Source organism: Arachis hypogaea, chromosome 5 (assembly GCF_003086295.3).
Source record: "Arachis hypogaea cultivar Tifrunner chromosome 5, arahy.Tifrunner.gnm2.J5K5, whole genome shotgun sequence".
NCBI lineage: Eukaryota > Viridiplantae > Streptophyta > Magnoliopsida > Fabales > Fabaceae > Arachis > Arachis hypogaea.
In genome coordinates, this window is record NC_092040.1 from 113,221,041 (window position 1) to 113,237,067 (window position 16,027).

General features: G+C 33.6%; 2 protein-coding genes across 5 annotated transcripts; one reads left to right on the forward strand and one right to left on the reverse strand.

Annotated features, from left to right (window-relative positions):
- Positions 1-4,825: 4,825 nt before the first annotated feature.
- Positions 4,826-9,286, forward strand: LOC112802874 (protein NLP6). 4 transcript variants are annotated; one of them, XM_025846252.3, is made up of 5 exons: positions 4,826-5,269; positions 5,944-6,533; positions 6,831-6,878; positions 6,999-7,941; positions 8,033-9,286. In XM_025846252.3, the coding sequence occupies exons 1-5, from the start codon at positions 5,026-5,028 to the stop codon at positions 9,166-9,168; spliced, it is 2,961 nt and encodes a 986-aa protein (XP_025702037.1). In that variant the 5' UTR covers positions 4,826-5,025; the 3' UTR covers positions 9,169-9,286. The 4 variants fall into 4 exon arrangements, with proteins under 4 accessions (XP_025702037.1, XP_025702038.2, XP_025702039.1 ...); XM_025846253.3 differs by having other exon boundaries at positions 4,878-5,327; XM_025846254.3 differs by having other exon boundaries at positions 4,878-5,269; positions 6,141-6,533.
- A 189-nt stretch (positions 9,287-9,475) lies between these two features.
- Positions 9,476-15,693, reverse strand: LOC112802876 (cleavage and polyadenylation specificity factor subunit 2). Its single transcript, XM_025846256.3, has 18 exons — positions 15,469-15,693; positions 15,052-15,220; positions 14,776-14,872; positions 14,435-14,561; positions 14,231-14,346; positions 14,015-14,109; positions 13,766-13,917; positions 13,595-13,652; positions 13,417-13,524; positions 12,668-12,920; positions 11,841-12,025; positions 11,600-11,692; positions 11,166-11,264; positions 10,829-10,960; positions 10,695-10,739; positions 10,411-10,578; positions 10,194-10,268; positions 9,476-10,050 (listed from the first exon to the last, which is right to left on the reverse strand). The coding sequence occupies exons 1-18, from the start codon at positions 15,615-15,617 to the stop codon at positions 9,949-9,951; spliced, it is 2,223 nt and encodes a 740-aa protein (XP_025702041.1). The 5' UTR covers positions 15,618-15,693; the 3' UTR covers positions 9,476-9,948.
- Positions 15,694-16,027: the final 334 nt, after the last annotated feature.

The window sequence follows — 16,027 nt, forward strand, 5'->3', positions numbered from 1 at the left end:
ACGCAATTGCTTATTTAAGAATATAATTAAGAATAATTAATTAATTAAATTGCTTAATTGCGACAGATTTGTATCATATAGATGATTAACGTCACTACTAATGATACCCATTAACACATAACAAATGTTTTTTTTTTTTTTTGTGAATGATTATCCAACTAACAATTAACATTTGTATATCTTAATAATAAATTAAACATACATCTCTCTCTCTTCTTCTTACTTCTGTTCCTCTTTTGAAAACAAACTATATTTGGATTCATTAAATATTGTTTGATTCAGTATGTATCTCATTGACCTATATATATATATATATATATATATATATATATATATATCACATACTTTCTTAAACTTATTCTTTGTATTTTAATTTAATTTGTCATTGTATTAAAATCTTATGTATATTTTTTCATTGCTGCCAACTTTTGGTTGTATTTGTCTGTTTGTAGAGAATCTAACTCCAAAATTATTACCACAAAATATATATATATATAAGAAGCGAATAAATTTAGTGAACAATGTAAATAATAACATTAAAAAAATTAAAATCAGATGATAATTAATTTAATTAATTTTAAATACTTTCGTAGTTTGAATTTTAAAAAAATAAGGATTTGCAATTGTGTAGTTATGTATAGAGTAATCTCCTCTCTTCATGTGTATTTTTGTTATGCAGAGTTTTTTTTCTCTTGATTATCTTCTCATCACTCCGGTTTGTCGCCGCCAGAACATCAACTGCTGCCGCCCAGAACACCAGCCGACGCCGTCCAGCCTCTCTGCTTTCTGCTTGCGCGCCGTAACAACGAAAGATCGCGTCGCAACAGCCCGTGTGTCCTCGTTATCGCTGCCCACCCGTCACCAGCCGTGCAAGCCCTACCGCAGGCTGTCGTCTCCCATCACGCCGTTCAAGATGCACGTTATTTCGGTACTATATATCCACATATCCACAATCAATGAAGATATAGAATTAATGGCATGGCAAAAACATTGTTGGTCCATGGTTTTAGTTGCTATATATCCACATATGCACAATCAATGAAGATACAGAATCTTTAACTCTCTTTTCTTTCTACTTTTAACATCTCTGATTTAATTCTGTTCTCATTCACAATCTAGTTGCCGTTGACTCTCTCCACTCCACAAATGCACTGGATGATTATTTCAATTCACTGGGTATGTAAATTGTTATTTTAATTCTTAATTGGATGATTATTTTGTTAGATTCAGTTTAAATATATACAATTAACAAATGTTGAATGTTCATTTCAATAGGTAATCAAATGATTATTTTAATAATTACGTGGATGATTGTTTGATGACGATCTCTGACAGTGACCGGGGAGGAGGTTACAAGGGTGGCTGCCGGCTGAGAAGGAAGAGTGACTTAAGAGGTAAAAACTTTTTGTAATTTAGAGTTTGAATGATTATTTTTGAAATAATTGAATGTATTTTTGAATTTAAAATAATTTATAAAATGTTTTTTATTTTTTACTTTATTGAGTTAAATAATCAATCCATTATTCATATATTGTCAAAATTTTTCATTGCTACAACAATTATGAAATTATCATTAACCACTAATTAATAATTGTATTGAACATTATTAAGGTGTAATAATTAAGTAGTGGAAATTAAATGAAGAGAGATAACTAAATGGATTCCACTTAAGGGTAAACTAAAGAAAAAAGGTAAACCAAATAATTAATGGATTATTAAGAATGGTACCACTTTTACCAAGAGGGCCAATAATAAAAGTGAGAAAAGTTGAAATTTTATGAGGGCCAGCCAAATTGATGATTGATCATAGATATATTCCAGAATATAATCTAAGCCTTGAAAATTCAAAATCCACAAACTATTCATATATGGCAAGTGAGGAATAGTTATCCACTAAAGCAGTAGTGGAGTACCTATTTTTGTGCTTTACCCTAAGGTCCATATATACAATGGTTTATACTTTATTTATACTCCAATTCAAGCTTAAAATTTTACAAGGTGCATAGTGCATAACCACTCCTTTATAACAGTGAGATTCCTTAGAAGAAAAAGTTTCATTCCTTACCAATAATCATTCTTGTTTTTTGCTTAGGGATAAAATTAAGATGAAAATTTATAAATGAGTTTGAATGCTTAATATCTAATTATTTAATATTATAATATGCTATACACTTTAGATTTTAGAAAGGAATAAGTATAGAGAATTAATTTTTAATTAATTAATATTAGTAAATTTTTTATCATAAATTTTTTTAACTCACACTTTGTTTTAAGAATTTAAAATTAAAATTTTATTAAAATTTCAAGTGATCTATTTAAGGAAAAAATTGACTTATATTAACTGAAAGAATCGGCTTTCTAATTGAATTATATGGAAAAAAAATTTCTTCTCAGATGACACAGACTAAAAAAAATATGAGAGAATGAATGTGTGGAATTTCCTAGCTCGAGTCTCACAAGTCAAAAATTAAATAAAAAAAAACATAGTTGGAAAAGAAATGATGAGAAAATATGGTTGCCAGTAACAAGGGAATAATAATCTACTAATTAGTGGCAAGATTCAAGAATCTTTTTCCAAAGGTCTTAGGGTTGAATTTGTGTCATTATACACATATTCTTCTATTGAAAATGATTTATGATTTATAAATAATATTGTAGCAGATTATATTCTTATAATGAAGATCTACAATATACATCTATCTCCTAGCCAAATTAAAGGGAATGAAAAGGCATTTGTTTTTGGTGGATACTACCATGAAGATTTTATTATTGTCTTTATATGAAGATGCTTCTTTTTTACCATTAGATGATGAAATGTATGGTTTGATTTTGATGTGTTACAAAAGTGTTATTTTTTTTAAAGTGTGGCTAAACAAACAAAGTACACTTTTAACACAAGAATCTTCATAAAAAGATGTTTTTAGCATCTTCATTTGAGTAGTTGCCTTTGTTTTTATGGTCGAGACTACTTTTAACATATTATTAGTCGTAAAGTGTGTTACTTTACACCAATAACATCTAATCTAAAATGCATGCTATTTATATTTGAGAATTTTGAAATATTATCTTCAATATAATAAGAGCAACAAAGAATCTTTATTAAAGTAATGATAGTATATATATTATGATTAGATATTTGAATAAAAGACATTATTTATGGAGTTAAGCTCTAAAATAGTTCTGGTATTAAAATTATCATTGAGATTTTAATTGCATCAATTATATTATTGAGAGTAATAAAAAGATATTATGTTAATTTTTGACCCATTTTTTATTAATGGTGTAATAATATGGTTTGATGACGTAAACTATTAGTAATACGTGTTACTTTATAGTTTGATTATGTATAATAGTATGATAATATATTGATCAATAACACGTGATATGCTAACATAGACGGTTGTATCAGTCACGTATTAGTTTGTACTGTGTCTGAAATATAATTAGTGTAATTAAAATTTCAAAAACGATTTAGTGTATGACACCAATATCAAAAATCACTCTAAGCCTTAACTCATTATTTATGCTAATAACATATATCAAAATAAATTCTTACTTTATACACAAGACTTAGAAATAACTTCTACTAAGTTATATGAAAATGGATTCTCTCTATTTTTTTTATTAGAGAGAATAAAGTGTGATTTTTCACCTTTAATTTTATAAATGGGATCAGAAATTAATAAAAAAGAGAAAATAATAAATATAAGATCAAATACTAGACACTATCTAATTTTTTTTTCACTCCCAAATTATACAACAACATGATACAATAATGTCATTTTCTTTATTTCAGTGTCTATTCAGTAATATCTTGCATAAGTTTCTCCTTGTCACATCTCACATATAACTCATAGCAGTGGCTTTTAGAACCATGATCGTCTAATTATTATAGCATGAAAAAGAAAACAATTATATAATAATGAAAAATTGCCACTTTGGTCATTGTAATTTGTAAATAATGAAAATAATAAAGAGAAAAAGACAAGTCCCTTTGTTTATTGGCACATAAAAGACAAGTACTGAGGACCAAACTCTTTGGCAGCAATTTGTGGCAACAATGGAATTCTCTTTGACTCTTGTTGTTATTACTATTTTTTTTTTCTCTCTAAAATTTCAAGAAAATTCTAGAATTTTTTTATTAATATTCAGTTCGATTAAATTCCAAAAATTAATTTTGACAGTTCTACTATGTACTTGACTCCAGTACTAAAATCTTAAACTAAGAATATATCCAATTTAATTTTAATGCACTATTATTATAAATAAAGTACACACATATATATTAGTAAAAATAATTAATTTTTTATTTATTATTAAATAATATTTTATAGTTGAATAATTTTGTAAATGACTATTAGGATATTAAAATTCAACTCTCTCTATATACTTTAATGTTAATGAATGAGTTAGTTATATTACTTTATTATTAAAATAGCATAGAGTTAGATAATACCATTCACACATCTAATTAATATTAGGTGGAAACTCATGTATAGTTAACTTTATGTGAAGTTGATATCTAAGAGTCGTTAAATGAAAATTAGTCAAATCAGTTAAACTATCTAACAGTTCTGAGATATCAACGTCACATAAAGTCGATTTCACTTTAATATTATTATATGAAATATTCATTGAATTTAAAAAAAAAGATAAAAGAAAAAATAGTACAAATAATCATTTAATCATGAAATTAAGGCATTAACAATGTAAAATTTTTTACAATAGTTAAATCACATCTGTTTTATTTAGATAATTATTTGTAAGTAATTATAAAAAATATTTTTTTTCTACCATGAATGCAAACAAATGGCATAGCAATGGTGAAAAAAAAAAAAAACTCTTTGATACATATTCCAATTTCTCTGTCTTCTTCTGAAGTTTTCACATAGCCATATTTCTCTGTACTTCGCTGTTCCCACCCCTTCTCTCTCTCTCTCTTCACCATAATCACAAAGTTCTAATCTTTATCACTCTGCAACTCCAAATTCTCCTTCAAAACAATCCCTTTTCTCTTCTTTGAGAATGCCAGACTCCTGTGAAGAAAAATCTGAACTTCCTTCCAAGTCAAAGCCACAAGAAGAACATGGTTTTCCCATGGATTTTGATATATACCTTGAAAGTTCATCATGGCCCATGGATCACACCCCTTCTGCTTCCAACCCCATGTCTCCTTTCATCATAACAACCTCCTCTGAACAACCTTTTTCTCCTCTCTGGGCTTTTTCTGATGTTGAAGATGATCACAGGCATGTCAGGGTTGTTGCAGGTTCAGCTTTCTCTGAGGCCATGGATTCATCTCTTGTTTCATGTTATTTTTTGGTTTTGTGAGTTTTATTCAATGGTTCAAATTTTTGTACTTGCTTGATTCATGGTTGACTGTAACTTGAACACCTCTCACTAAACTTGCTTTAATTGATTGGGAAATTTAAGAGGGTCTTGAATTATATATTTCACTATAAATTTCTGTTATTTGGAATTTTAGTTGTATATTTCATACCTTAGAATATATGTATATTGAGGTAGTATTATTTTTGTTTAATAAAAAAGAAAAAAAGAAAACCTTAATTAAGCTTTGCTACATATATCTGCTATCTGGGTTTAATGCTGAAATACCTTTTTATTTCTCTCTTTTCAATTTGATACTTTCAATAGCTAAACTTCATGGCTTCCCATGATTGTTGTCTTTACATCTTTCAATTCCTTAACTTTCAAGCTATGTCATACTTACAGCAAAGCTTTTTTTTTTCTCTCCCTAGAATTCTTGATTTTTGGAATTTTTACTATAGCATGTGTATGTAAAAAGTGAATTTCTTGTTCTTGAAGTAAGCTCTTGATATTATAAGATGTGGGATTCACTCAAACATGTTATTACCATTTTGTAGCCTTTTTTGTGTTTTTGCTGTCACCTGCAGTTCTTCTAACTGAAGCTACTGCTTTCAGGTGATAATACAAATACAAATACAGCAATTGAAACTGAAAATCCGGTTGAAAATGATGACAACAAAAAAATAGTGTCACCCCACTTTGTGCCTCTTCCACCTATTAAAATTCCAGATGGTTATTGTCTAATTAAGGAAAGAATGACACAAGCACTTCGCCACTTCAAACAGTTGACTGAACAGAATTTTCTGGCTCAGGTTTGGGCACCTGTGAGGAATGGCAACCGCTATGCACTCACAACTTCAGGTCAACCATTTGTTCTTGATCCACATAGTAATGGACTACATCAGTACAGAACAGTTTCCCTGATGTATATGTTTCCTGTTGATGGGGAGAATGATGAAATCTTGGGACTTCCAGGTCGAGTTTTTCAGCAGAAATTGCCAGAATGGACTCCCAATGTTCAGTATTATACAAGTAGAGAGTACTCTCGGAGAAACCATGCACAACATTACAATGTCCGCGGAACGTTAGCTTTGCCTGTGTTTGAATCACCAGGGCAGTCATGTGTTGGTGTATTGGAGCTGATAATGACTTCAGAGAAGGTGAATTATGCTCCTGAGGTTGATAAAGTCTGCAAAGCCCTTGAGGTTGGTGTTTCTTTTCAACTCTGCTATTTATTTTAAGATGTGCATCACCTTTCCCGTCTTTGGCGAATATCATGTGACGGCTACTATGTATTCCTTCTGTCCAATAATTACATTGACAAAATTGGTACATCCAAATTTAATGTGTCTGATACACTTTGTGCTGTATCAGATTTGTTAATGTGATCATTATTATTGGACAGAGGATGTAATTCATATATCCATCAAGATTGATTTGGCAATGTATTATTACACACAATTTTAAGATTCCTGAGTTACCTGCTGTCAGTTTCCTTGCAGGCAGTGAATTTGAGGAGTTCAGAAATTCTGGAACATCCATTTGCTCAGGTGATTGCATATTATGGACTATTTGGCTTCTGTCTTGATTCTTAGTATTTTCAGTGTTTAGGATTTGATGAAGGAATATTTCCTCTATCTTCTCATAGTTTGGTAATTCTTTTACACTAGATTTGCAACGAAGGTCGCCAGAATGCGTTAGCAGAGATTTTGGAGATATTGACAGTGGTATGTGAAACTCATAATTTACCTCTTGCACAAACATGGGTTCCCTGTAGGCATCGGAGTGTTTTGGCAAATGGCGGCGGTCTTAAGAAAAGCTGTTCTAGTTTTGATGGCCACTGCATGGGGCGAGTTTGCATGTCTGCCTCCGATGTAGCATTCTATGTCATTGATGCTCATACATGGGGTTTCCACGATGCTTGCGCCGAGCATCACTTACAACAAGGTCAAGGTGTTGCTGGCAGGGCATTTTTATCCCATAACATGAGCTTCTGTGGAAACATAACTCAATTCTGCAAAACTGATTATCCTCTAGTTCATTATGCTCTCATGTTTGGGTTAACCAGCTGTTTCGCAATCTGTTTACAAAGTTCTCATACCGGAAGTGATGATTATGTGTTGGAGTTTTTTCTGCCACCTAGCGTCACAAACTTTTATGAACAAAAGGATTTGTTGGGATCTATATTGGCAACAATGAAGCAGAATTTCCAGAGTCTTAAGGTTGCTGCCGGTGTGGAACTCGAGGAGGGTTGTACAATTGAAGTTGTAGAACCAATAAATGAAAGAATTCATTTGAGCCTTGAATCTGTTCCAGTTGCTCAATCTGCTAAATCACCACCACCTACGCTCAACGCCTCGCTAAATAAGGATGATGGAGTGCCACAAGGTCCGCTAGAACAGCAAATGCCGGCATGGTTGGAAGATATAAATGATGGAGGGAATCTTGGTGATAATGCAGGTGGAAGCATGAATCCGATGACTTCCTTAGATGCTAAAATCAAGAAGAAACCCTCTGAAAGAAAACGTGGAAAAGCCGAGAAAATGATTAGTCTTGAAGTTTTGCAACGTTACTTTAGTGGAAGTCTGAAGGATGCTGCAAAGAGCCTTGGTGGTATGTTCATACTTTGATTTAGTTACAAGCAATGTTTCTTGTCTTATTTTCTCTGAGCTCGAATGTGTTATTCTTGGTCTTGTTTGTACAGTTTGCCCGACGACTATGAAGCGTATCTGTAGGCAGCATGGAATATCTCGTTGGCCGTCAAGAAAGATCAATAAGGTTAACCGTTCCTTGTCGAAGCTCAAGTGTGTCATTGAATCAGTCCGAGGTGCAGAAGGAGCATTTGCTTTGAATTCTGTAAATAAAGATCCACTTCCCATTGCTGCCGGTTCCTTTACCGAGCCTTGTACTTCAAAAATGTTCAACCGGAATGCCTCGTTGAGCATCCAGCCATCCAAGACTCAGATGAATGAAAATGATTTGGATACTTCGAGAGTATCAGAGACAAACCGACAGGTGAGGATGCAAGATCAGTTGCTTGAAGGGGAACAGAGTCCTGAGAAGGTGATCCATGAAGAAGGTTGGTCTACTCAAGAAGTTGGCACTAAAGATCCAGAGAAGTTTAGAAATCTTAGTGGTTCAAGTGAGGATAGTGCAAATCCCCATTCTCACGATTCATGTCATGGTAGTCCCCCAAATGAAATTTCACCTGCAAATATATTCAGACCATTCAATAAAGAGAAATCTGTTCCGTTAAGAGTTTCGGCAGAGTCAACAATGCAGCCAACTAATGCACTGAATTATGCAAATGCATATACTGCGCTTAACGTCGAGAGGACAGAACCTCAAGAACCATTTGGCAGAATGCTACTTGAGGGTGTTGGTAGTTCTAAAGACTTGAGAAATTTATGCCCTTTGGAGGATCAAGCTTTAGAAGCTTGTGGGGTTAATCCACCATGTCATGACTTGGCTCCCAAGCAATGCATGATGGATACTACCCTTAATAGCAACAACACTATGATACCTTTTGCACCTAAGAAAGAGACGAAGAGTGTGACGATTAAGGCAACATATAAAGAAGATATCATAAGGTTTAGGGTGTCTTTGAACTGTGGCATTGTTGAACTGCAGGAAGAAATTTCAAAGAGATTGAAACTAGAAATTGGAGCATTTGATATAAAGTATCTGGACGATGATAATGAATGGGTTTTGATATCATGTGATGCAGATCTTCAGGAGTGCATGGATGTTTTAACTTCATCAGGAAGCAACATGATAAGGCTTGTGGTGCATGACACGGTTTCCATTCTTGGAAGCTCTTGTGAGAGCTCTGGGAACTGAGGATAAATAGGCTTGTATATATAGTTCCTAAGTTTGTACTCAATTATTTAGATTGTTGTACTTATGCAAGGATAGTTTTTTCCCCCAAAATTTTTTAAAGGATTGTGGTTTCTGATCAGTTCAAATTGCATAGCATGACATTTTCCAGTTCTTCAAGATTATGTGATTCAAAAATGTATGTACTCACTAAATATCAACTACTAGTTTTCTGCAAGTCTGTTCTAATTACACTAAAAATGATTTACATATATTCTTATCTCTTAAAAACAATGTGACATAGCTATTAAAAAGAACAGTGAGAATCAAATTAAGATAATCCCTACACGTTTTGTTATACCTTTAAAGGATCTGAAAATGGATGGAATCTATGTAAGCTGAACAAATTACATCTTCATTTCTAAAACTATAAAAAGGGCAGATGAACTCAAAAAGCTTCAATATTCAGTCAAGTGTGAAACCATCGCAACATATGCTCCTAGATGGTTAGTAAATTCAAGGTACAAAGAGATTCAAAGATGAATCAGTATGATTTTAACAACATGGAATGTAAGTGAGCCCCTATGAATCTTGCTCAAGTGGAAACACAAAGGAACCTACTTTGCAACAGTCATCACCCTGTTTCTTGGATCTCCATTCTTGTTTTGCCTTTTAGGGAGACCTGCAGCAACTTTGTATTCTCTCTTTTCATCAGAATCTCAATCACTCCGACGTTGTATATAGGACATCAAGGGGCAGAGAAGGAGAGAAGAAAAGAACTTCATCATTGGCGTCCAGCCAAATCTAAAGCAGATAAAATTGTGAATAAAGATATTCACGAATTTTATAATAATCCTCGCACAAAGGACCTTCAATAACAATTTGCTGAGTACCAGAACTTCCGCCCTATTTACATAAAAAAAATAAAATAAGAAAGATCAGAACCTTGATTTAGGAATTTATCAGCGTCATTCGTACCGGCGTTTCGAAATGATCAATTTACTAATAAAAGGGTGCAAAATTGACAAATGTTCAGGAGAAGCACTTGCCTTCTGAGTTGTATCGCCAACCTTTCGGAGAGTTACATATTCTCCACATCGCAAAGCCCCACCAGAAAATTCCACCTGTAAATGGTTTTCATGTCATGATACACATTTTTATGAAGCAAATCCCACCAATTCTTTTCACTCAAATTTGGGTTGGAAAATATGTTGCAACTAACATTTTAAACATGATCAGTTTTTCACGAGGGAACTGAAGAATCACCTGAACACCCTTGCTTGAGAGGAACTGCTTGAAATCTGCCAATTTCAAATCACCAACAAGAACAGATTTATGGGGAGGAACTTGTGAAGAGACAGGGACTAGTGCAAGCATTTCATTTTCTGTTTTCTCAACTTCAGCATCAACCCAAGCTATTTCATATTCTCCCAGCTGCAGTTGAACTTATATTCATTATTCAAGACAACGAATTCCCAATCATGCAGGAAAATGCTTGGCAACAAACATATATATGAATTATAACAGTTTCAAAAATGTCTACTATTTACCTTTTTGAAGAGTACATTACTCATCAACTTCTCAGATAGTTGAACCTATATACCATGAACAAACATGACATGATTAATTTTTTACACCTTGAAATCTGATCCAGAAAACATCCCAAAATTAGAAGTTATTATACCTTGTAAGCACATAAATCAGAGGTAACATCAATTGTCTCTTCAATTTGTGGAGCATAGACGTGAGGACAAACATGCTTCAGGCAATGCTGCTTCAGATGTTCTGTAGCTTCAGCTGATCCATGCACCAAAACCTTCCAAGAGAATTAAGACTAGTCATCATTTATGACAAAAAATGAGAAAGCCAAGAGAGTCTTACTACCTTTAGGGGCAGTAATTGTTATGTATTTGAAGCAAGTTCTTATCTAATGATGAATTAAGTAATTAAGTACTCAAAGCTCGTTCTTATGTAATTATGAAGTAAGTAATTATGCGTCAAAGCACCGAAGAGAATCTTACAAGCTTTAGGGGAGCCACATGGGAAAGAATATTTTTAATGGATCTTCCATCTGACCGGCCTTCGAAGTCCATATACACCAATGAACATCTGACTTGTACCTGAATAAAAGCAATGTAATTTGGCAGATTTAATATTCATAAAAGATGGCCTTTGAGATAAATTTACACCTGAAAAGCGTGCTGAAGAAAAATTAAATTGAGCTATTGGATGACTGTCTGAAAAACAGAATTAGCAGCATCTTAGAAAGCTTTGTACATCTGTGGAAGTAATAAGTTCAATGACATTGAACGTGCAAACATGAAAAAAAGAGTAAAGAGATTCAACTTAGTTCATCCAGTCAATTGATTCTCAGCACAACAGTTAAAATTCAAATGCATGTATATAAATTTTCAATTTATAAGAAGCAGAAACAAAAAAATATATTGCTGCTTACAGTCCTTTCATCAGATATGACTTTTGATGGCTTTGTATCAAGTATCAAACTTGCAGCACCTTCATCTAGTTTTCCATTTATATCACCTCCTGCCTGAAAGAAAATAGGAAAAGCTATAAACAACAAGTATGTCTTATAATATATGGTTGCATATACAAGAAAAATTTTCATTCGTAATATCAGGTTGTAACAATTATTTTAGAATTTAGAAGAAATGAGGGGTATATGCTATGAGACTTACATGCATTGCTCCCTGATCCATGTCTTCATCCTTTATTACATAATCATCTGGATTTATGACTTCACCGAAATCATCCCACTCTGATGTATTCTCATAACAAGGAAACATTGGGGCAATGCTTGTTGAAGGTGGAACAAACCCATCTATTAATATGTCCCTGTATCCTCCACCTCGTGGACCAGCAGCTGGAAGTGCAGTTCAAATTACTTATGGTAAGATTTTAGACATTTGAAAAAGAAAAGGTCCATGACCAAAAAGAAAAAAAAAAAAAAAGAAAAGGGTAAAAGTTAACACAACATAAAATCCTTGTGCAAGAAACTCTCAAGAAATGCATAACAAAACTTTTCAGGAGACGCAAAATAACTGAGAAATATATATACCTCATATTTATTTAAGTTAATTGGGGGCATGCTCACGTTAAAAGTTCATAAAATAATAAATATTTGAAAGGTGTTGAATCTGACAATTTGATTCAGTTTGTCTAATTTATTGAAATGGTTATTTTGTAGGATAAGGTAAAATGTCATTGTTCTTCTAATTTAACATTTAAATGCAAGGTATCCTAAGGCTCAAAACCAATTGAAGACAAACAAATGCATTTCTACAGTTTTAGAAAATTTCAAACATACTACTGATGAATATGAAATAGTCAAAGCAGAATGGTTATGCTTACAGAAACATGAGCTAGATAAATATCTAATCTAATCCAAAACATTTAACCGAAAAACCGCAAAATAGCACCAGGTTTATGCCATATCTTCTACTTGCGTGGGGAAAAAAAAAACACTTAAAAAAATAGCTCCAAAACCATTTGTAAGACTCCTTACCTTCAGCTGATAGATGATCATTGCTAGCATCAACAACCATTGGATCACTAACATTATTATCAGGCCCCTGAGATGCTTTCAATTCTTCTTCTTTCATAAGACTAGCTTTTAAAGCTTCTTCTTTCTTTATTCTATTTTGCTCTTCTTCATAGGCAATTAGTTCGTCCCCAACTAAAGGAACCCGCTTTGACACAGTGACTTTGACGGCTTTTGGAGGTGGATCAGCCTGAAGCATACGAGCTAGTGTTGCATACTATGTATCCAACACATAAGGATTGACCCAAAACATGCAATGGCAGAAACCAATTGTAAGTGCTTAAGAATATGAATTATAGATAAAAGTAAGTTTACATGATCAATGATCCTTTTGCCATTCTCATTGCACCACAATAACAAAGAAATCAACGAAAAAAAAACCTCTAGAATTCTTCAAAAATCAAATTGGAAGTATATTCTACAGGGCTAAGAAAATATCTAACATGCTAAAATTCACACGATACTTATATGTGTGTGGGGCTAAAAATTTGTGTCAAGAGAACATTGCTGCTGAGAAAATCGCTTGGTATAATAACAACACTATTTCAATTTGCTGCCACATACAACTAAATTCTTTATATAATCACTTGCACTAGATGCCTCAGATGTGAAATAGGTAAACCCTGCTATACCTTATTTTGTTTCAAATCTAACACTAAAACATGATAGAAAAGGCCCAAAAGGGGAACAAAATCTATAATCTAAATAGATACCTGGCCTCTTTCAGTAAAAAGCACAAGATTTTTCACGTCGCTGGCCCACTCAACAAATATATCATGAGAAAAACCAGTTTCCAAGCTGGCCATGGATGCCAGGACAACCTATGGAAGACACATCAGAGTCAGTAAGGAGGTTGATGTGATTAAAAGCAAGCATTCAAATTCAACCTACCTTTGGACCATCTGGAGCATTGTCAAGCTCGGCCTTGTTAATCAGAAGTGTGATATACCTGCAAGTACAAGACACAAGAAAAACAATATTAAATAACCACACACAAAACATCTCAGAGGAACAAAAAAGGAGCGAATACAAATATTACTCCAAACTTAAGAGACTGCTTACTTGAGAAGAAATATATTCTCACGAGTTTGTTCAAAGGACTTTGCTATGGAATCACTCATCCACTCAAGGAAACTCTTCACATAATCTATTGTGCTGGATGCAACATAAGTCAGAAAGTATATAGGATAGGTCAAGTTTTCGTCAGCCCAGTACTGCAATCAGAAATAACTAGTGTCAACTGACACATAAATTCAGGAATAAAAATGAAAAAGGAGAGTGAAACTGTAAAAGCACAATATCTGCACTGACCGATTCTAAAATCAAAATAAGTTCCAACACCCGTCCAGCAGTGTCAATAGGAAGTAATACATTGCCACCTGCCCTTAGAGTCTTCTTTAAGATATCTAAAAATCAAGCAGATATACGATAAGAATAACCAATGCACATGAATCCATAAATGTATAATTCATGTCACAAACAAACATATTTGTTTGCTCTTAATAGATAAGAGATAAAGTCACATACCACCAAATTCTTTATCCTTTTGACGTCTGTAAGGCTGATTGTTCAAAGCATTGTAAGCATCTGTTATTAGAACAGCTGGTCTCACAAAAGAACCTAGAACAGTTCCATTCAAATGCCTAATAAAAATTAGATTGATAAGTACCTTTCTTCTTGCTATATAAATATGAGGTGAAATATAACATTGAAAGCTAAAATATTTTTTACCTTTCCCTCCGATGATTAAAATCAACAGCATATATCACATCCTCACCATCCTTTGTAATTTTCCATATAGTGCCTCCCAACAAATGTCCAGCAACGTGAGGTGCAATCACAATTCCCTCTCCCTTGCCTAGCAGTTGTTTAAGTTATGCAACATGTAAATTTTGGATTTTCAGATGGACTTCAAAGAAATTTTACCATAGACAGGGAATTTCGTTATGGTCATTGGTGTTGCCGTTGCATAAGATTAGGGGGTTCAGAAACTAACTTATAGTGTTTACGCATACAGACAATTAGAAAAGGAAGTAGTGAGAAAGGAGAAAAGGAGAGCATAAGAAGGTAACCTGAGAAATGATGATTTTGAGAGTATGTTAGCTTTGTTACACTTTGGAATGCAGAATCAATATCATCAAGTGTGAACAGATCAAACTCTGATACTTGCTGCAAAAAAAAAAAAAATGAGATACATCTGAATCTAACTATTTGGTTATAACATGCACATTTTCGAATGCTGCTTACTGAAAAATAAAGCTCTAACATAAAACAAAAGAGGTCCAATCCAAAATCCTACAAATAAAAAAGAATACCCTAAAACCCTATTAACCTAGATGAAATTTCACCTTTCTTGAGAGGAACTGGTCATACATGGTGAGAAGGCCCAATCTATAGACAGGCTCAGTTGAAAATACCGGAGCAGCAAGTCCGAGCTGCTTCATGGCATATGGGAGGGCACCAAGGTGAAGGGTATCCGGATGTGAAAGCAACACAGCATCAATAGTTGGTGCTACCCTACATTACATTACATTGCCAGCCACAACACAACCTTAATGATGAATCCAATATAACAAAAACACAAGCATGCTCAAACACCAATGCCATTGTCACCATGAACATTGCATTTCCCAATTCCCATTAACAATAAATTCAGTATGCCAGTACTAATCAACAACTAGGAGAGCTGAAAATAGCATCATAAATTAATGACATGAAAGATATTTAGATGAAAAATAGCGAGTGAGTGAATGAGAGGGAGTTACTTGGAGAGGGGATGAAGGAGGGAAGGGTCAAAATGGTCATTCCAGCCACAGTCGACGAGGAAGTTGAAGCCATCGATGGAGACCAAATAGGAGAGAGGGTTCTCGTTGTACACTCCACACAGTGGCGTTACCTGCACCGAAGTTCCCATCTTTTCTGCTACGCTATGCGCTTTCTGCTGCTACCTTGAGCTACGACCCCAAACACTGCAACCTCATGGGGTTTAAACTTGAGAGAGAGAGAGAGAGAGAGAGAGAGAGAGTTAATAAAGAACCAAGAGAGTAAATCATGTAATAGATAATCGATAGTGAAAATGTTAAAAAAGTTATTTTTATTGATAAACCCTAGTAAATATTTTTATTTACAAAAACTCATTCTTTGCCAATTGATATTGGCATTTGGCACAATCAGATTCTCAAAAAATAAATAAATAAATTAGAAGATAGCAACATATATTTTGAGATTTTCAACGCTACACCAACCAACCCAGGAGTAGTGTGTTACGACTAGAAGCCCCAGACCACAAACGAAGGAAGAAAGAAAGAAGAGAACAATAACATT